Source organism: Pinus tabuliformis, chromosome J, assembly GCF_031772625.1.
Source record: "Pinus tabuliformis cultivar Carrire ecotype Pingquan chromosome J, CPIR1, whole genome shotgun sequence".
Classification (NCBI taxonomy): Eukaryota; Viridiplantae; Streptophyta; class Pinopsida; order Pinales; family Pinaceae; genus Pinus; species Pinus tabuliformis.
In genome coordinates, this window is record NC_142295.1 from 1,556,168,636 (window position 1) to 1,556,191,625 (window position 22,990).

General features: G+C 40.0%; 1 protein-coding gene across 9 annotated transcripts in view; it reads right to left on the bottom strand.

Moving 5' to 3' along the window:
• Window positions 1-22,990, bottom strand: part of LOC149233436 (uncharacterized) — a 398,293-nt gene that overhangs the window by 151,894 nt on the left and 223,409 nt on the right. For 8 of the 9 annotated variants that reach the window (XR_016248235.1, XR_016248234.1, XR_016248233.1 and 5 more), the window contains exons 3-4: window positions 5,468-5,517; window positions 5,296-5,383 (exon numbers count right to left, since the gene is read on the bottom strand). Coding sequence is in view for 5 of the 9 variants with exons in the window: in XM_089379757.1 (XP_089235883.1) it covers window positions 5,296-5,383; window positions 5,468-5,517 (138 nt within the window). In the remaining 4 variants the exon portion in view is untranslated. Of the gene's footprint in view, window positions 1-4,513; window positions 4,683-5,295; window positions 5,384-5,467; window positions 5,518-22,990 lie in introns of those variants that run through there. The other variant, XM_089379758.1, reaches the window with a different exon arrangement.

The following is a 22,990-nucleotide window of genomic DNA, read 5'->3' on the forward strand; positions in this document are numbered from 1 at the left end:
TTTGCTTCAACTTTCAAATTTCATTTTTTTCTTATGTTTATCTTATTTGTTGTAGATGCATGGTGGAGAAGCTATGGTGGCAGAGTACCCAATCTCCAAAGGCTTGCCATTCAAGTGCTTAGCCAAACATGTAGCTCCTCAAGATGTGAGTGCAACTGGAGTGTATTTGAAAAAATAGACACCAAGAAGTGCGACAAGTTAAAATATTCCAAATTTCCAATTAAATTTTTAATTCATTAAATAATATTTTTTTTTAATTATTAATTTATTAATTTATGACCCTTGTATAGGTTGCAGTCCCAGCGACTTAATGACATGGTCTACGCTACTAAAACTTTCGATTGTGGGTGAGGCGACTTGAGGGGACACCTGATGTGGAGGCCATCTCATTGGATGGGATTGACACCATTGTTGCATGGAGGGTTGAGGCCGAGAGGCCTATCATGGAGTCGGCCCTTGATTAGTGAGAGGAGGAGGTAGTGGAGGGGGTAGACGAGGAGGATCAGTAGGAGGAGGAGGTGACACCACCTACCCCTATCACTAGTAGAGGACATGGTCTACCTCCTATATCTCCTATTTCTTCAGATTCTAAAGCAAAACAGAGTCCACTGCCAGCCCCACCGCCTCATCTAGAGGGAAATATGTTACATTTTCTCGTAAGAGGGGCAGAGGAAATCAATAGTATTAGTTATTTGGTTCATTTCATTGTATATGACATTATGACTCATGATATGAGATACATTATTATATTTTTTTTTGATATTTTGAGGCCAAGTTGGGACTTAGGACTTAGTATTCAGGACATGATTCACTGTTATGTGTGATGTAGCACTAGACATGATATTACACATCTTATATATTAGTTCTTTTTTCATATTTATGTATCAATGCATTTATTTTTTGTGGATGCTTTAGAAATTAAAAAAATTGAAAAAAAAAATGAATATTTTTGTATTTGTCGATTTTTTCCGATTTTGGACCCTCGCCGCTTTAATCTTGATCACGATGTTCGCAACATTGCTTCAAATTATAGCTGCTAGGAAACCAAAAAATCTCACAGAAACTTTTTTAGAACTGATGAAGCAAAAATGGGTTTCCAGAATGAGCATGTACATAAGAAATCAAGAACAAGGATTCAAATCTCACAGTGTTGTCCAAAAGCAGTCTCCAAAAAAGATATAAAAGATGGCAAAGTGCATATTGAAGCTAAAAGAGATCCAAAAAAATTGCTAGAGTCAAAGATCAACAAGAGTGTTTCAGTCACATAACCAAGGGAAAGAGATTCAATCACATACTTCAAACAAGACCGAAAAAAATACTCATACAACAAAAGGGTCTTCCTATCAGAAGGTGCACACATACGAAAGAGAAGCCACAAACAAGGATCATAAAAGTCAAAACCAGCAATAATCAAAAATTGCAGAGCTTTTGTTCATATCTATAAAAAATGTGTGGCAGAAGAGGTTGTACAAATTTGAAAGGTCTTCAGCAAGGCAGAATGTCACTGTAATAACCCATGAGAGATTGAGCTTATAGTAGCTCCTCTCATGTGGCATTTCTCCACAAGGACTAGGGCTTCCACATGTATTGCACTTTGTACTCTGATATCATGCTTAGGAACATCATAAAAATTGCATATCCCATAAAAGATAGGAACCACATGGATGGGGGAGAAACCCTCTTGGGAATAAAACTCCACTATAATCAATTACTTTTAGTGCATGATCACATAGTGAACATTGCAGCAGATTACAATGGGGGTGAAGATCCCTATAAATAGTGATTAGCCTTAGGCCAACTACCACATTATTACAAACCACTAGGGCACATCCTAACCACCTTATTAATGAGGTACCTCTCATGTTATAGATTTGAACTGAAAACATATGAAAATACAAATAAACCCAAGAAATAATAAGATAGAAATAGATAGAAATGATTCTCTTTATTAATCAAACCCTTGAGGTAGGGCAACACCATACATTCACTCCTTAAGGAAGGAGAACACTCCGCAAGCCATATGCTTGTCCATACAATATTCCTTAACCTCTCTCCATGTGGAGTCTCTAGCCTCTATATAGGCCTCATACATACAATACCATGGATCATTACCATGGTTCTCTCATACCATCGAACTAATACCATAGGTCCATTACATTATTACTAACTATTTGTGGTCCCTTACATGATATGGGTTAACCACCTTATTTATTACTATGGCCCATCCCATTATTACATTATTACCTTGGGTACCTCCCTTTGTACCCCATATTATCCCCCCTAGGTATATAACATTCCACCCCCCTTAGCATGTTTCGTCCCCGAAACATGGGAAGAACACAAATAATAAGATCTACTCAAAAGAGTAGTCCACTGGTACCATGCACGTGCATCTAGCCATCCAAGAGAAAGGTGAACCCTCGATCTCGCTGGTGCCTCGCTCGCTTGAGATGGAAGTTGACCGTGGTAGCTCTTCTGTGTTGATGTGTAGTAGGTGGATCTTCGCTCCTCTCTATCTGTCCTGCGGGGGTTGTTGTCCTTGTGGCTAATTGGTTGCCATCTTGTTGGTTGTTGTCTTGCGAGGTGATGTGGGTGATGATATGTTGAAGTTTTAACCCACTGTTATCTGGTGCATGCTGTGGTGCCTGCTGTGGTGTCTTATCTTCCAATATTACTTCAACCACTAAGCCCTCATCTGATGTATCAACACCTGTAACCTTTTCTGCTTCAACCTCTGTTTGTGTTTGATTGTCGATCATCACTGGCTCATCATCTGATATGTCAGTCCCTGGAACATCTTCTGCTTCAGCCTCCATGTACTCTACCTGTTTATTGATGGAAATATCCTGTAATGTAATTTTCTTCTTTTTATACCAGAGCTTCAGGAATTTCTTCTGCACATTAATATTGATAGTACCCACAGATTCCATCCAAGGATATCCCAAAACAACATCCATATTATCCGTCTCTAAAGTATAAAAATCACCATGCAACACATACTTATCCATAGAAATCTTCAAATCCTTATACACTTGAACATCCTCATCATCCACTTGTGTGTTTTCAATGTGTTTTGCCGGAACTTGCAATTTTTTTGCCAAATTAACATTGATAAAATTATGCTTGCAACTAGGATTTATAGAAACAATGATCTTCTCCTTCTGAATCAATCCATGAACCTGCAATAAGGAGATACCAGCAGAAAATAACCCTTTAGGTTTCTTGGTTTCCTTCTTTCCTGTAAAAGTAAAATCTTTGCTAGGCTGTGTGTCTGTCTGTGTGAGCTTATCCACAAGATTAGATTTACGGTCAAAGTGGTCCATAAGAGTTTTTTTGAATGTGTCCCAAGTTAAGGGCCTTCCATAGCAACGTTGATGCCCTTGCCACCATTGCCATCTTTCATTGTCCAAGTACATTTTTCCCACACTCAGCTGAGTCTCATCATCATAGACGTAATTCAATTTGAAATATTTCTCCATTTGTGCTAGCCATTTGGCTGGATGAGAGCCATCAAATTTATACAAGTCCCTCAAACTCTGATCTAGGCCCGCCATCACAAAAAAACTTGGCGAAAATTTAAAATGTCACAGTTTAGTCAATATTGCTCAGAATCCCTATTATGACCTGTTTTTGGAAATGGAACAACCATTCTGCATCTGCCCATGTGATAGAAATCCCGATCCAGGCACTGGAATTTCAGATCTGCGCTGCAACTCTCCCGCCGTCATCAAAATTTCTACAAAAAAAGAGCTGATTTTAAATCAGCGATATCTCCCTCATCCGGACTCCGATTCGACTGATTTTTTTTTGAAATTGGGTATTTTTTCACCAAGAATCCAGATCTGCAATTAGATTTTGTAGATCTTGCACCAGGATGTCCAGATCTGCGCCACAAACTCGCTGCCCCGAAAAATTGTCTACAACCCCACTGATTTTTAAATCAGCGATATCTCCTTCATCCGGACTCCGATTCGACCGATTTTTTTTTTGAAATCGGGTATTTTTTCACATAAAATCCAGATATGCAATTAGATTTTGCACCAACACGTACAGATCTGAACTGCAAACTCACCGCCCCCGAAATCTTGCAAAAAATTAAAAAATAAAAAAATAAAATAAAATAAAATTCTCCACTTTTTTGCCCAAGAAAGTGCTCTGATACCACTTGTTATAGATCTGAACTAAAAACATATGAAAATACAAATAAACCCAAGAAATAATAAGATAGAAATGATTCTTTTTATTAATCAAACCTTTGAAGTAGGGCAACACCATACATTCACTCCTTAAGGAAGGAGAACTCTCCACAAGCCATATGCCTGTCCATACAATATTCCTTGACCTCTCTCCATGTGGAGTCTCTAGCCTCTATATAGGCCTCATACATACAATACCATGGATCATTACCATGGTTCCCTCATACCATCGAACTAATACCATGTGCCCATTACATTATTACTAACTACTTGTGGTCCCTTACATGATATGGGTTAACCACCTTATTTATTACTATGGCCCATCCCATTATTACATTATTACCTTGGGTACCTCCCTTTGTACCCCATATTATCCCCCCTAGGTATATAACATCTCAAGCCATTCTTAAGCAATGTAATAATAACAGGCCATTAAGACATTTGCCCACCAAGTTGATATTAACCAACATAATTCCAAAATCTCCCCTGAAGATTGACATGAGGACACAAATAAGGAAAGTTGGCATAAAGAATATTTGACAAAGTAAAAATTACAGCCCAGCATAGGATACATAATAGGAATTGTGATACTACTACATAAAACACACTAACCCTAAACATTGTTTAGAATTGTGTTGCGAATCTAAATTATCCTTTAACACATGGACACCTAGCTTGAGGAAAAATTGATAACTACCTGTATACATGTATTTACTTCCACTATTATTGGATGGACACTAAGACTATCGTTATTTTATTCATTAACCACACTTGCCATGAGGGGTAATAGGAAATTACAGCTAGTTCAGCTAGAGGAGTCATATATTTTATGAAAAAACCTAGTCATTTATACTTCCTGTAAGAGTAAGGAGCTCTAAAGCACTTGTGGATATTGCAAGTGACAAATAGCAGGTTTTAAATTTGTAAGTTCCCTTTACATCTTCAAACACTCACTGCTATTGGAACTTTGAATTAATTATGTTGTTAATTTTCTTGCTACCACTACAGGGAGAAAATCTCATGAAACATCCTTACTGCATGACTTTAATTACATAAACATAAATTCTAAATCCAATGCACACAACAAAACGGTACTTACTACATGCCAGTTAGGTGTAATTCTTGAAGCTTCCTTAGCATCTGCAAGAGAACTAACATTATCACCCATTGCTAATCTTACAGCTGACCTGACAACGAAAGTATATGATGAGTTTGGATGAGATAAACATAATATACTTATTCTACCACCTTACAAATTATAATTACAATACCTATTTGAATATAGAAAGTGTTGACCTCCTGATGGATTCAAGTTAATAGCCTGCAAAACCATATGCACCAGGTATTATATCTCTAATTTTCAAGGTCTTCTCAAAGCTTTTCAAAGAAATAATTAGGCCTGAGAACTATAAGATTTAAGTAACATTCTATTTCTCATTTTACTTTATATTTAATATATTGATAAAAAGGTGCATTAAAAATTAATTAATAGCCCATGTTAGTATGGAATGTGGTATAACATCAAGATATATAAGTATGTAGCATAACAAGCTGCCTAGCAAATGTCCTAGTTTGTAGCTATGGTCGTTCTTCATAATATATTGATATTTACGTAAAGAATGTTCTTCATGCTCAAAGAAAAAATTAGTATTACATTTGAATTATAAATTTTGACTTAAGGCTCCTCTAGAAGACAAAGTCGGCCCTCCTCCATGGCAAGTCAGCTCAGCCCTTGAGAGGCACCTATTCGGCCCCCAAATAAGCTATATATAAGGTCACTCAATCCCCCTCATTCAACGGTTTGTGGATCATCATTAAGAGGTATTTTTCTGCTCTCTCTCATGTGAAGAAGGACAAGAAAATAGAGGACTAAGCAAGAGGATAATAGAAGGTCAAACTAAAGAGAAGAAGCCAGCAGAATAAGTGAAGGAGTCTGAATTTTTTCTGTGACAAAGGAAGAGTAGCCAGCCTAATTGTCGGTCCAAAATTCTGTGACAGTCCGAATTCCTGTGGCATAGTCTTTGTAAAAGGGCCAATTTCTCTATGGTTATTCTACGAAATAATGAGGCTGAATCTTTGTGATTATCCTGTGGAAGAGGAGCCGAATTCTCAGTGTATCTTTGAAGAAGATTAATCTCTATTGCAGTCAGTCTGAAGTGGATTTGACTTGGACACTTGGTGGATGATCTTGCTGGTTAGTTTGTCCATGGCTTTGACTTTGATGTCTCTCTTGATGAATTGATTCTATAAGGAAGGATCACTGGGTTGTCTTGTTGTTTTTCCACGATATTGGAGTCTAGGTCAGAATTTTAGAATCACTGATGCTACCAATCCAAGTATCACAACAAACTACTTTGCACAACGGAACAACAAATAGCAGTAAATCAACACGTGCACAAATATAGACGACCTTTTATGTAATGACCCACCTATAACTCTAAATAAAATACAAGTATTAGCATACATACGAGACCTCCATACGATAGCTACGTATGCATGGACCCGCATGTATCGCACTATATATATGATAAATCCTTAAACTAACAGAAAATGTTAATTTTAATTTACAATTTAAAATTTAAAATTAATAAAATAATAAAATAAATTAATTAAAATTATAAATTAAATTAATTCATTAAAATAATAAATAAACTTTATCAAATCAAATCTCCATATTCAAATAAAATCAACAAAAATCAAATAAGATTTGGTTTTATAAAAATTACACGTATCAAAATAATGACACGGAGATGGGAGGAAGGCGGTGGACGGGGAATTAAAAGGAGGAAGGAAATCTTGAGAAGGGGGAGGAGGAAAAAAATAGAAAAATTTCAATTTTAACACAGAGATACAGACACTCTGGAGTTTTTAGTTTTGATTGTACTGGAGTTTTTGGGCACAGGGGATCAGATTGCTTCGACTAGAAAGCATTCTGAAACTGTGTACCCAAGTTGTACTCAGTTCGGCAGGGTGGTTTTTGGCCATTTTGGTAACACAGCCGGGCAAGAATTGCAGCAGAGCAGACAAATTTTCAACAAAGCAGACAGCCGAACAAGAATTGCAGCAGAGCAGACAGATTTTCAGCAAAGCAGAAAGGTTGGTATTCATTAGATTAATTTTTTTAAAATTCTGTATTTAAAATTTCATGTTCTGCTATTTTGAAATTAGCTTGAGATTAAGGCTCTTACATTCTGGTATCAAAGCTTAGTTCAAACTCTCGGACCTGTTAAGTCTGTTAAGATTTACAGATTTAAATCTGTTAAGATAAGGTTACAGTTGAATTCAAAAATTACTGAACTCTTGAGTGATGAACAGACAAATAGAAAGGTCTTACACTGGCTGAAGCAAAGGTACATCCAAGCTCAGAAAATAAGAGAGTCACTAATGAATAAGCCACAGTATTATATCGAATAAGCCATAGTATTATATCAAGTCTTCTGTATGCAACTGTTTTTTGTTTTTTAAATATAATACATTGATGAGGATTTTAAAGATGATTTCCTCAGAGAACAAGCCAACTTTGGCACGATGATTTACATCTGCAACGATATATTTGCACCTGCCGAAGTAGTAAACCCTTACGCACTTGTCTTAATTCCTTTCTTTTGGGTAAATTTGTTTAAACCCTTGTTGAACTGGTTTATGCCCACGACTGCCATACCTGGTGTCAATGGCAATAAGTTACAAGTCAAAATTGCAGATAGTCAATAAAATATATATACATATATAAATATATGCTGTGAAATTTTTATAAATTCATACTTTCTATTCAAGGAAATTTGCATTAGTTGTCTTCATTATTTTGTCTTTCCCATGCCTCTTTACTCATCCGTAGTTGTTCCGCTATCAAATTCGAACTCGATGTATCAAGCCGCAAATGTATAAGCAGCGTGATTCGATACCTTGACCTCTGCCAGCAGAAAAATGGACTGAGCAGAGAGAATGGTCTGTAGCCACACAATATATATCAGCCACAAATCTACAGACCTCCATGCGCTAAGAATGCCACGGTCCTTACTCACCCTTTCTCAATAGTTTGACGCGTGAGAACCCATTTCGTGAGTGGCACTTGGTGTCATATGATATTGTTTGACGTATGTCAACCACCAGCGGAATTCGAACATATAACCTCTTGGTTATAAGACGGACGCTCCATCACAGCGTAAATTATTATATGCACAGTTAAATGTATCGATATATTATTATTTGCTTAATTTTAAATTTTAAATTTAAATTTGTATTTCGGAAATATAGTTATGATAATACATTCTGTTAATTCAAAAGTTCTGGAAACGACGCAATGGAATTCAAATCTTGCACCACTGCATAACCAAATGACTACCGTCACACCATGAATGTGGAAATTATTCATTTCAATTTAGAAAAATTTGTTTACGAGTCTGTAGGGCCTCTCGGAAGTTCGAACTGCAGACCTACCGCAATATAGCTCAGAACTCCACCTCAACGCCACCGCTTAGACGAAACAATTATAATATATTTATTAAATATTGCTTTTCTATAACATATATAAAGGGTTATATAAGTAATATGATGATAGCTTCTCGGCAGAGGCAGAGAATGTATCAACCAATAACTTATATACATAGAAGTTATCAACTTATAGCGTAGCTACAATAACTTATCATTATATAAGTTTTCCGCAAATTTTAAATGATCAAGTATATAAATTAACATAGCCATAGTTCCATTTATATGATCGATGCATTATAGCATTTGGTAGGGACCACTGTTTATTTACGCATTATATATACTATTATATATATATACAAATGATAGGTCTATCACTCATCACTACAGTAATACTAATTTTATAATCGTAGCCAGAATGGAATTATAATGAAGCAAATCCGTGTCTAAAGGCTTTTAAAATTTATTAACCTATGCTAAAGTTAAAACACCTAGTCGATGGCTCTCGTAAATTCCTGACATAATTAGCGTAGGTTATAAATCATATACTCCACGAATTTAATTGGAAATTCTCTTATTACATCAAACGCAACCGTGAAAATATATTATAAATACGTAATGTATAAGAATATTAAAACCATTACATGTCCTCATATTAAAGATTAGCATTTCGGGGTTAGGGTCGAACCCATTACAGCTGAAGTAATTTGCGAGTTTATAATATTATTGTTGAAATTAGTCTTTCCCCACACTGTTTGGAAAGGTCTCAAGAATATGTTCATAGTGAAATAATAAAATAGATGCCTAGAGGAGAACCAACATTTTAGGTTTCGTACCATAACTTTATAAAATCAATAAATGATAATTAATGTAATATATGATTTTATAATAATTATTGAGACTTTATATTTTAATAGACCTTACTATATATATTATAGAAGTCCTCCAAACAATCAAACCTGCTCAATATAACATATCAAGTCAAGGGAGGAGCCTACAAGGGGCACATTTGTATATATTATATTGAGACCTTATATATATATATTTTTTTTAACAAGTTCGGCTGCTGGTTGTATTCAAAAAAAGAGAGGGAGGCTAAGCTCCAGCATTACATGAGTAGAGCTCAGATGATGAGCTTGCAACTGTATTACATTGAAGCATTCAGCTGAAGTGCTTTTATAATCGACTTGAAGAGCACTAACACAGGTGTAGATTCGGACAAACTGAAACAGAAGCAAACAGACTTTACAAAACATCTAATCTATACTTATGTGACTGATCTGTCGAGCAGTGGAGTCCTCCGGGTGGCTATCAGCTTCTGCAATCTTTATGCTAGAGGAACTGGTACTTGGGGCGTTGATCTTTTCCATCATATACTTGAGAATGTCGATAGATTCCTGAATATGCGCGCAGGTATTTGATAGAGCATTAAATTGTTCCTGCAGTGATGAGATGCGATGAAGGAAAAGGTTGAGATCGACTTCATATTTGGCAGTGATTATCCTGGTAGCGGACTCAATTTTCTCGTCCAAGAGACGCTGGTGCGTTCTGACTTGCTCAAGTTCTGCTTGCAAGTCACGACAGTGGAGACAATCTTCGCTGCGATCCATCCGAAAAAATTTGAATCTGGCCTGAAGTAACGCTGAAAGAGAGCTCCCACGAGCTGAAGATGCGACAAAGGAAACCAAAGGGTGGATCAGAGAGGCAGGGGAGAGTGTTGAAGGAGGACTCAGAAGCTCGGAAGCAAGTCGAAAGGTAATTCCAGACGTAAAGACAGAGGGTAATGCTGAGCGTAAGGAGGAATGATTGACAGAGAATAGGATGAGGTGAGGAAAGCTGGCGATCCTTGTCAGCACAGAAAAGGAGGATCGGGCGGGGAAGAGCCTTTGGAATGGAGAGAAAGCAGTGATAAAGAACGCAAGCCAACTGCTATCCAAGGAAACGAGAGCAGAGGGGCACACGAGGAAGGAGAAGGGGGCTTGAGGATGAGGAGGGAGCTTCCCGGAATAAATAGCAGGCGAGCAGGGGGGCATAAAGTACTGGATCACATGGAAGGAGCTTGGGCAGTCACGGTTTTCACAGGAGTAGCATGAGTTCAGAGATACAGCGGGGTCTGCAATGAGATATGAGGGTATTTTCGGCGATTTGTGACAGAGTGCCTCGGGATTATTGTAGATTTGGTCGGGGTACACCTTGAGAAAGGTGCAGATCATTTGACATGAGGTATTTGAATAAATCATGGAAATCAAGGAAGGAATTGGTGCAGGTCCTCATTGTTACAGAGGATACTTCCTTTGGACCGATTGCAAGCTTGGCTGGCTCGTTTGTCAGCTTCTCGATTGAAGGAACGAAGAATATGGTAGAATTGAAATTCCTGATCATGATTTAGCAGGACTTTGCATCTGCTAATGGTTTGCTGCAAGAAAATATTGGAGGCTTCCCGCTTGCTAGTCATTAAATTAATAATGATAGCTGAGTCGCCGAAGATGTAAGCTTTTTGGATTCCCTGAGCCTGTAGCTGAAGTATACCTTGATAGAGGGCCAGAGCCTCAGCTCTGTTATTTGAGAGGATCCCCAATCCCCATTCAAAGGAGACTAAGGGCTCACCATTGGGATTGAAGATGACGCCCCCTGCTCCCGCCGCTCCCGGGTTTGATTTGGAGGCTCCGTCAAAGAACAAGGAGTGGATGTTGCTTGAGCGAAGCCAATTGGTGAAATCGTCCTGCTTTAATCGAATTTTCCATCTGTGGCTGTGAGCACTGCCCAGGTTGCTGTAGGATTTCACTGCTGGGGGGATGCTAATCTTGTCTATTAAGTTCCTTATGAAATCTTTTTCCTCAACCCAAAGGCTTGTTATGTCAATTTTTTTTGTGATCTTAGAAGCGATAGATTCGATCGCCAGACTTTTTGCCTTGTTACAGAGGTGCCTGATTGAGGTCTCTTTGTCTTTAAAAATCTTGTTGTTCCGAGCTATCCAGATCCTCCATAAAAGAGCAAAAGGGAGGGCATCCCACACTCTCTTAGCAGGGTTGTTTTTCATGGATTGCCAGGGGTAATTTTTTTTCCAGTTGTTAAGAACTTCTCCAATGGATAGCTGAGGATTCCAGAAGGGTGACACGGAAGGATTGATGCTGCTCCAACAAGAAATTGCAAAGGGGCACGAGATGAATAGATGCTGAATAGACTCCTCTGCTTCTTGGCAATTGGGACATCTGGAAGGTCCAGCAATGCCTCTTTTTTTAAGGTTCTCTGCAGTGAGAGTTTTTTCTTTTAAAAGGGTCCACATGAAAAATTTTACCTTAGGAATTGCTTCTGCTTTCCACACTATTTTCCAATGTATCCATGTTGGTGCTGGGTATTCCTTGCTGCATAAATAATCATAGCCTGCTTGTGTTGAATAGCTGGTGCCTGTGGGGTCCCATCTGAATTCGTCCTTGTCATTTTTAAGAGTGGGAGCAATGTTGTGCAGATGTTTACAAAAGTTGTCAAAATTCCCTTTGAGGCATTGAGGGATGGGAGGAAAATTCCAACGCGTCCAAGCATGGGTTATTGCATCCCATTGGGAAATTTGGTCTAAATTACATATCCCTTTGCTTTGAAGGAAGAGTATTATTGAATCCATACCTGGGAGACTGTTGATTGGCGGGTTCCCCATGATTTTGTCAGTGCCGATGTTGACTTTCCTACCTCCTTTAGGCACCTTGGAAACGTTTTGTGCCATGAAGGTGATGGCTTTTTTACAGAGCTTCCAAATCTTTGTGCAGTTTCTGTTGGGTATTTCAGCTGTAAGCAGATGCTGCCTTGGTTGGCTGAGGTATTTTGCCTCCAAGACTTTTTTCCACCAGGCTGATTGGTTTTCAATAAGTCGCCAGACTAATTTTCCGCCAAAGGCTAAATTAGTGAGAGTTGGAGATCTAATGCCAAGGCCTCCTTTCTCATGGTTTTGAATGACCTGTTTCCATCCAACCAAGTTGAATTTTTTCCTCTCATTTTTTCCTCCCTGCCAAAGGAAGAATCTGAGAGCACTGTCCATTTTGCGGAGAAAGGAAGCTGGAGCTTGAGCAAGGGAAAATTGGTAAAGGGGAAGAGAGGAAAGGCCCGATTTGAGGAGCACCAGCCGTCTAGCTGGATTGAGCCATGAAGTTCCCCACTTTTGGACTTTTCGTTTCATTTTGTCTAAGATTAATTCCCAAACATCAGCCCTTGCGTTCCCTATACTCACAGGCATTCCCAGGTAGCTGAAGTGATTCCAATTTAACTTGCAAGGAACACCAAATATGCTGGCAATGCTTTGGAGCGTTTGAGCTGAGGCATTCCATCCGTAAATACAACTTTTGAGATGGTTAATCTGTCCCCCTGAGTATCTCATGAATTGATCTAGTAAGGATTTGAATCTTCGAGCTATGATTGTGGTCGCCCCTCCAAGCAGCAGGGTATCATCAGCAAATTGAGAGTGATTGATGTTTTTCACTCCATCTTCGAATTTAATACCAGTGATGAGGCCTGCCTGCCTCTTATGGTCGAGCGCACAGCTGAAGGACTCAGCCATTAAGAGGAAAAGGTAGGGAGATAAGGGACAACCTTGTCGTAATCCTCTTGAGGATTGAAAGGAGGGCCCAGGTCTGCCATTGATAAGAGGAGCAATCCAAGGCCCAGAGATACAAGCTCTTATGGTATCAAGAAAGGAGGAGGAGAAGCCCATTTTCTGAAGAACAGCAAATAGAAAGGAATGTCTTACCCTGTCGAAGGCATTTGCCAAGTCCAGTTTCAGAATGAAGCCCTTTTCATTCCTAGAATGGCTTGAATGAATGGCTTCCTGAACTAAGAGGATGGAGTCTGAAATTTGTCTGTTAGCCATAAAGCCTCCTTGGTTTTCAGAAATTAACATTGGTAGGAGAGGTTTGAGACGGAAAGCAAGGATTTTTGTGAAGATTTTGTAGGAAGAGTTACATAATGATATTGGCCTAAAACGGGAAAAATTGGAAGGGCGGTTCTCCTTTGGAATGAGGGCCAGATGTGTTGAGTTTGTGTAGCCTCCTATTTTTCTTTTTCTCTGTATCCATTTGAAATATTTTATGAGATCCTTTTTTATAATTTCCCAATATTCTCTATAAAAACATATTGAGAAACCGTCTGGTCCAGGTGCCTTGTCTGGCTGGAGGCACCAAATTGCTTCCTTAATTTCTTCCTCTTTTATCTCTTCTGTCAACCTTTCATTTAAATCTGCTGTAATCTTTGTTGGCAAATGCTGCAGTAGGTCAGCGTAGTTTTCTTCCTCCCCTGATTCAGTTAAGAGCTCCTTGAAGTGGTCAGAGGCAACGCTTTTGATGGCTGTTTGATCAGTGTGTTGGGTCCCTGCATTGTCTATGATAGCTGTTATGTTGTTTTTAATTTGTCGAACAGTGGCTTGTTTATGGAAGAAAGCTGTGTTCTTATCTCCGCTTTTCAGCCAAGTCTGCCTAGATTTTATACGCCATTTTTCTTCCTCTTCTCTTCTGATACTGCATAACTGATTATAAAGGTTTTCTTCTTGAATCTTTTCTGCCTGATGATACTCTTGTTTTTCTATTGCACAGTGAAGGTCTTCAATTTTGGCTTTCACCTCTCATTTTTTTCTCTGGCTCTTTATACTGCGATTTAGCCCAATTCTTGAGCGCATTTTTCACATTTTTGAGTTTACTTTCCCATATAAAGCTTGGAGATCCTTCAACATGTTGACACCAGGTTTGCTGGACCAGATTTTTGACTGCTTGGTAGTCGCTCCAAATATGATTGTATTTGAAGGGAAGAGGCCCTAGAGGGCAGTGAGATTCAATAGCTAAAGTAATGGGATAGTGATCTGAGACAGCAAAGGGAAGAATGATGGCGTTGACAGCTGAAAAGGTGGAAAGAAAGGAGATATTTACCAGAAATCGGTCAAGTCTCTCCATAATATTGTTGCTACCCAATCTGCGATTACTCCAGGTGTATTTACGATTTTTTGGGATAATGTCGACCAGATCACCGTGATGCATTATGTTTTCCAGCTGATTTCTAAATGGATCTGACATAAAGCTGCCCCCACGTTTTTCATTGGCATGTAATATTAGATTTAAGTCACCCCCTAAGATGATGTTGCTGTTGTCTTCTTCTGTTATGTTCTTGCTGAGGGAATCCCAGCAAACTTCTTTGTCCCTATAATGATTAGGGGCATAGACATTGAAAATTACAATCTGTTGTTTGCTCATATTGTTCCTCAATACTGTCTTTACCCAATGCTGTTCTATTACTTCAGCTTCACTATTCCATTCATCCTGCCACCAGAGTGTAGCAATCCCGCCTGAGGCCCCTCTGGATTCACAGATACAACCTTTATAGCGCTTATGGTATTCAATGATCTTGTTAATTTCTGACTTTCTCTGTTTTGTTTCCTACAATAAGACAATGGTTGGCTTCTCTTGATGTATAAGATCCTTTAAGGCGTTGGTTTTGGAGGGGTGCCCTAGTCCCCTGCTGTTCCATGAAAGAATTTTAATCATTTCAAAAGTGAGATTCAAGGAGTTGCTCTCCCTCCCTTATCTTTGCTTGTTGTTTCTTTATCTATTGATCCTTGTATATATGACTCTATAGGGTTCTGGAGTCCTAGCGCTATGTCTTTTTGCGCGTTCTCGTCCCTGTGTTGTTTGGAAGACTTTCTTCCCGGCTTCTTTTGACCGTCTAGAGAGGATCCATATTCCTTGGAATTGCTTCGGGTGATTTTGAGTGGGGGAGGGTCTAATGGGAGGGAAGAGGGAATGATCGGGAGATGGGGAGAAGAGGGAGGCTCAGTTTGAATCAAGGGAGTGTAGAAATTTCTGTTTTCCCACCCCGGTTTTCAGTTTCTCCTTATTTCTCCCATATAGTTAAATGCCCTTTCCCATAACCATACATTTAACAAGCTGAAAAAAATAAATTTGTTGAAAACACAAATTCTGGAAATTTTACAGAATGCTGGAAATTGCAGAAATAAAAATCAGCAGTAATAAACAGCCATTAAAACACATTTAAACACTGAGATTTTTGGTCAATGTGACCCTGGAAAAACCCCCTACAACTCTTGGGGAAAACCAGTTTGAGAGCTCTTCTTTATTTCTGAAAATTGCTTTTTACAGTAAGAAATTTTCAGCAAAAAATCAGCAAGCAAATTTACAGCTTATCTCTTTTCCCATGCTTCACAACAAACTGGAAATTACAGCAAACAGGACAGCAATAAATGCTGTACGGTCTCCTCGATTTTCATGCCCACTTTCAGCATTAAATGTTGTTGTATGGCCCTCGTTTTGCATGCAGAAAAACCAGCAAACTGCTCCTCGATTTTTGTGCAAACCTCTCCTCGAAAATCGTGCCAAAATCTGCCTTTCACTGTGTGCTGAATCAACTGTACAAATCTGCTCAACTGCTGCCTTGGAATGTGTGCCAAGCTGCTGTCTCCTTCTCCTCCCTGCTCAGAAATCTCTCTTGCTCTCTTGCTCTCCTTCTCCCAATCTGCTCATGAAAGAATTGAATCGAATGTGATTTTTTCCTCCTTTTCCTCCCTTAATATAACTCCAAATGACTTTTGGGTGACCCAAGTGACTTTTGGGTGATCTCTAAATCCAATCCCTGAAATAGATTTAGATCAATGGCTGAGATTAAATGCTCATTTAAATCTCACTTTTTATTTTTTAATTCACCCCACTTTAATAAAAACCCACTTAGTCATTTATTTCCAAAGTCACTTTTCCTTTCTAATTTTTCATTGACTTTATAAAAGTCACTTTAAAATTAGACTTAGTAACTTTATCACTTAAAGTCACTTTTAAATTAGATTTAACTTTATAAAATTATAAAGTCACTTTAGGAGAAAAATTAAATTCTTTTGGACACTTTTCCCTAGGCCAAAGATCAAAGCCTAAGGGAACCACCTGTCCTCCGGTACCAAATTTCAACACTCCCTCTTACCGAAGAAGGTGTTCCTCACCACACCCATCTTGTCTCTGAAGTAGACATGCTTGCCCCGTGGTAAGGCTTTGGTAAGGATATCTGCAACCTTCTCATCAGTGGAAATATACTCAAGCTTCACAACTCCCTTCTGAACATAGTCTCTGATGAAATGATATCTGATCCCGATATGCTTTGACCTGTCATGAAATACTGGATTCTCCGTGAGTTTAATGCAACTCTGATTATCACAGTAAATCACTGAAGGTCTCAACGGCTGACCAAATAAGCCAAACAACATTTTGCGAAGCCAGATAGCCTCACAACTAGCTAGACTGGCTGCCATATACTCTGCTTCCGCTGAACTCAGTGCTACTGACTGCTGCTTCCAGCTGAACCATGACACTACTGCTGAACCCAACCCAAAATAGCACCCTGAAGTGCTCTTCTTATCAGAAGCACAACCTGCCCAATCAGAATCAGTGTATCCTGCCAATCTCACTCCATCTCCCTACCTGTAGTCCAGACCATAATCCACTGTCCCTTGCAAGTATCGCAAAATGTGTTTTGCAGCCACCCAGTGAGCCTTCCTAGGCTCACACATAAACTGACTCATCGTGTTGACTGCAAAACAGATATATAGGCCTCGGCACCACCTCCCAAACATCATTTTTCATGATAGAAGAATACTCCTCCTGCATGGCCTCTCTCCAGACCTGCTGGCTAGCTGCCTCCTCATAGCTAGAAGGCTCAGAGTCAAGGATGCTGGTAACCATCGCCATATAGCTACAAAACCTCTCAGGTGGTCTACTCTCTCTGACCGGCCTCTTCGGCTCAGCAACATATGTGGCATCTCTCAAGGTGTCCTGAAGCCACTTGGGATTTCTCTTCCCTGAGCATGCTTCTCCCATAGGAGAATGAAACTCCTCCTCCTCATCATCATTAGGAGCCTGAAATCCTGACTGTCTGTCTGTTGTCCTCCTGCCTGCACCTGAACCTGTAGAAGCTGAGGTACCGTGTGAACTGTCCATCAATGGACTCCCTAGTGAACTGCTCTGCATGCTGCCCGGAGCACCACCCCTCTGGCTCGGCGAGCCACTGCTCACTAACGGACCTGACATTCTCATAGATGTACCGACGGATCCTCCTGATCCCTACCCACTGGATCCCTGCGACTGACTCAACTGCTGCTGAGGGTCTGGCTGATCCAGATACTCTAACTCCCGTGACCTCCTAAAGGCCCTGTCCTCCTCGAACTTCACATCCCGTCTGACAACAACTCTCCTCTGTGCAGGAATGTAAATCCGAAAGGCCTTTGAGGTCTCATTGTAGCCCACAAAGATACCCTTCTCTGTGGTGGGCTCTAGTTTGGTCCTCTTCTCCTTGGGTATATAGGAGTATGTAATGCATCCAAAGATATGAAGATGACCAATATCAGGCTTCTTCCCAAAGAAAGCCTCCTCCGGAGTCATGTGCCCCAAGGCACGATGCAGACTCCTGTTCTGCAACTAAACAGCTGTGCTGCAGGCCTCTGCCCACAAGAACAATGGCAACCCCTGATCATGTAACATGGCTTTGGCAGCCCCTATGATGGATCTGTTCTTCCTCTCCGCAACCCCGTTCTGCTGGGGGTTGTAAGGAACAGTGAACTCCCTCCTAATGCCTGCCTCCGCACAATAGTCAACAAACTCTCCAAGGGTGTACTCTCCTCCATTGTTCGACCTCAAGGACTTGATCTTTCGACCTGTCTGAGTCTCCACAAGAGCTCTGAACTCCTGAAACCGCTTGAAGACCTCACTCTTGGTCTTCAAAAAATAAATCCAAGTCCTCCTGAAGTGATCATCAATGAATAAAACATAGTACTCATATCCACTCAAGGAAACATGAGACATCCACCCGCTCACATCGGAATGAATCAAATCAAGTATCCCCGTCGCTCTGCTGTCACTGCTGGGAAAAGGGGATTTGGCAAATTTGCCCATCGCACAACCTCTGCAAGTATCAAAGTGATCAGTACTGAAATCTGGCACACCTGTAGTGATCTCCCGCAATGTCCTCAAGGCTCCATGATACATATGTCCCATTCTGCGGTGCCAAATCTCACACAGCTCAGAACTGCTAGCTCTGTTGTCGGTACTACTGCTCAATGCCAAAAGGGGCTAGAATGCAAACTTGTACACCTTTGCATGGCGTACACCTATCACTCTAGCTGAATCAGCTGGAGTGCCCTTGGGATACATCAACACCTGTCCTCCCCTGAACAGTACCTCATATCCTCTGTCCTCCACAGCTGAGACGGATATGAGGTTCTTCCTCATCCCTGGCACATAAAGAACCTCTGACACCTTCAAGGGAGGTTTGGACTCCCTCTGAAATGTCACTGTCCCCACCCCGACTGCTCTAACAATTCTGTCATCACCGAGTACTACCTCAATATCAGTGCCACTCTCTGAAAGCTCTGAGAAGTACTCACGGACTCCTGTCATATGACGTGAAGCCCCACTGTCCACATACCAGATACTTGAAGATACTCCACTGATCAAGGGAAAAGCATGCTCCCTCTGAACCTGTGTGGCAGGTGATCCTGCACTAGAGGACTCACACGTAGTGAACGCAAACTCTCGGTCAAAACGACCAGCAAAGTCCTCAATCTCTGCTGAAGCTGCCACGTCCTGGTTCTTCCCCTTCTTCTTCTTCTTCTCCGGATACACAACTGCATAGTGTCCCATCTTTTGACAATTCCAACACTTCACCTTGGAATAATCCTTCTATGTGTTCCTCTGTTTACCTTTACCTTTGCCTTTGCCCCCACCACTGCTTGTGGAAGCCTGCTTCTTCCCTTTGCCTTTCTTGCCCCCTGCCACCAGTGCTACATCCTCATCCTGCTCAACTAACTTGGCTGCCCAAGCTGACCTTTCCTGATCTCTGTCTGAATGCAATCATCCCAAAACCTCTCCCATGTGGGATCCCAAAACCTCTCCCATGTGGGAAGGGTCTCACGTGCACAAACCCCATCAGCAAAGTTCAACCATAAACGAGGGAGGCCATTCACTGCAATCCGCACCAACTCAGTCGGTGGAATGGCCTCTCCAATCGCTGCCAACTCATCTCTCACATTAGTAATCTTTGTGAGATATCCAGCTGCACTATCATTACCCATCTTAATGTTCTTCAGCTTCTCCTTTAGGACCATCTTCCGGTTCTCATTGGTACTCTGGTAGAGATTGGACAATGTTGTCCACATCTCATGGGCATTGCTCTTTCCTCTCACATGAGGAATGCAATGGTCTTTGATTCCGTCTAGAATCAGCCTCTTACCCTTGTTGTTCTTTTTATTATAAGCTGTCAACTGAGTAGCATCAGTAGGCACAACAACAGGGTTCTGTGTGGTATGCACCATGATATCCCAGACTTCTGCCTCCTCAAAGATACTCTGCATTCTCTCCTTCCAAACGCTGTAATTTATATGCCCATCCAGCCTATCCTCCACCCTCAATCCCAATGACATCCTGTTGTCCTAAAACTGAAAAATAGCACTGTTGTAGTAAAGATAAAACTGTTGTTTATGAAAAAATCAGCTTGCTGGAATTTTCTGAGTGAAAAATCAGCAACTGTAATTTTTCCTTTTGCTGTCCCAAACTGCCCTTCAACACTCAAGCTCTGATACCATGTAGAAATTTCTCATTTCCCACCCCGATTTTCAGTTTCTCCTTATTTCTCCCATATAGTTAAATGCCCTTTCCCATAACCATACATTTAACAAGCTGGAAAAAAAAAATTTTGCTCAAAACACAAATTCTGGAAATTTTACAGAATGCTGGAAATTGCAGAAATAAAAATCAGCAGTAATAAACAGCCATTAAAACACATTTAAACACTGAGATTTTTGGTCAATGTGACCCTGGAAAAACCCCCTACAACTCTTGGGGAAAACCAGTTTGAGAGCTCTTCTTTATTTTTGAAAATTTCCTTTTACAGTGAGAAATTTTCAGCAAAAAATCAGCAAGCAAATTTACAACTTATCTCTTTTCCCATGCTTCACAGCAAACTGGAAATTACAGCAAACAGGACAGCAATAAATGTTGTACGGTCTCCTCGATTTTCGTGCCCACTTTCAGCATTAAATGCTGCTGTATGGCCCTCGTTTTGCGTGCAGAAAAACCAGCAAACTGCTCCTCGATTTTTGTGCAAACCTCTCCTCGAAAATCGTGCCAAAATCTGCCTTTCACTGTGTGCTGAATCAGCTGTACAAATCTGCTCAACTGCTGCCTTGGAATGTGTGCCAAGATGCTGTCTCCTTCTCCTCCCTGCTCAGAAATCTCTCTTGCTCTCTTGCTCTCCTTCTCCCAATCTGCTCATGAAAGAATTGAATCGAATGTGATCTTTTCCTCCTTTTCCTCCCTTAATATAACTCCAAATGACTTTTGGGTGACCCAAGTGACTTTTGGGTGATCTCTAAATCCAATGGCTGTGTTGACCACTACTGGTCAACTACCCATCCGGTACACCCCCTTTTCTTGGCAGAAAGGGGTAGCACCTGATCAACATGTCCGTACCATCCTGCAGTCATCAGCAGCTTGATCATTTTAATTGTAAACCCAGTATGCATGTATGAATTGTAAATAATCTTAGCAGATATGAGTCGTGTATGTAAATTGCCTGGGTGGACCTAACTTTCTAATAATAATCTACATCCCGGAAGGTTTTTCGTCTCACCGATCCATGATCGGCAGAGTTTTCCTTCAGCCTGACCCCAAAGCCGGGATTGATTTTGTCATTTGAATTTTAGGAGAATCCTAGTGTGTTAATCTGTTAGATTATAGTTGTGTTGCAGAACTGGGTGGTTATTGAGGGTCTATGATAAAGGGGTTTTCCCCCTTAAGATGTAAATTGTAAAAGTCATGATGTAAAGTGTCTTGAGGGTTGGAAAATGTTGTAAATCCCCTCATGAGTCCTAAGTCCTAGGTCCTAGGGAATTTTTTCCAAAGGCTAAGTTCAAAGATCCATTTAGAAAATGAATTAAAAATTTAAAAAATAAATAAATAATAAACTGAAAGATAAAAAATAAAAAAAATAAAATAATAAATAAAAATGATAAAAAATAAAAAATTATAAAATAAAGCAAACACCCTAAAATAATAAAATAATAATATTTTGAGTGAATGCATGTAAAATATTTTTTTTTTAATAAATCGACGGATGAGATTAAGAGATGTCTTGATTCTCATCAACGGTCGAGATCATTTCGACATGGATCACTCGAACTAGCCGTTGGGATCATTTCCTTTAAATAGGGTGCTAGGGGTCATTTCAGATCATTCGATCTGTGAGTCTTGTACTGAAGAAGCTCTCTTGTAAACTGTTTCTGGTTAATAAAAGAAGATTTTGGGGTTCAAATCTTGCTGGTGTTACTCTCTGGAAGTGCTGTGAGATGTTTAATTTTCTGCATATTCTATTTTTCAGCCATTAATAACAGCTATTTTTTTTTTTAGAGTATTGTGAGCACATGTATCTTGTTCACTTGCTAGGGTTTGAGTGGTGTTAGGGTTTCTGAAGTAATGGCAGGTATCTCCATTACTTTCTGAGATCTAGCAGCATTTTTGCCCTCTTTACTGATGGTTGTTTTGAGCTGTGCAGAAAACCCTTGCTGAAGAAGATTGGTGGGTGTTTGGGGAAGTTCTAGGCTGAACCAGCCAACTCCCACAAGCTTTTCCTTGCAGAGCCCAGCTAATTTTGCCCTGGGTTAATCATTTAAATTTACTTTTCTGTTTTGCATGAGAGACTTTCCCAAGCCTTTTACAGTAAATATGAAAATTTTTTTTGATAATCTGAAAATATTGCTGCTGCTATTGTTAAATTTCGCTGTTCTAGAGCTGCAAATTTTTGTGATTCTAGGTTAATTTTGAAGGGTTTTACTTTAAGGTTTTGCATATATCTGTCGGGCTCTTGTTTTCTGTTTTGCAGGGTTATCATTGCGTTGTCTAGGGTTTTGCAGTCTCACGCACTTCTGATCTGAGGCTGTAAAACATGTGCTAAAGTTGTGCTGGGCATCATTTCATGCATCAGTGCATTAGCTGGATAAAGGAGAACGCATTCAATCCATCTGTCTATCACTATACTCAGCAAACCAGAGGTGGGCATTATTGCGTGCAATCTTCGGGCTAACCAAGAAATATCTGAAAAACATCATAGGCTTTCAAAGACCCACGCTGCTGCTACAGCCAAGAAACTTGTTCATAAAAGCCTCCGCCATTTGATATCAGACTTCTCAGTCCCAGCGACAAATAAGGATTTTAATTCCAAATTTTTTGAGGATCATCATAGATTCGGGATACGCCTGGGTTTTTTACTGAGAAGTTAAGCTGCTGAATGGGATCTGCGTGAGAGATCACGCTGCCTTGCTATCTGTCGTCGTCCATTTGCACAGT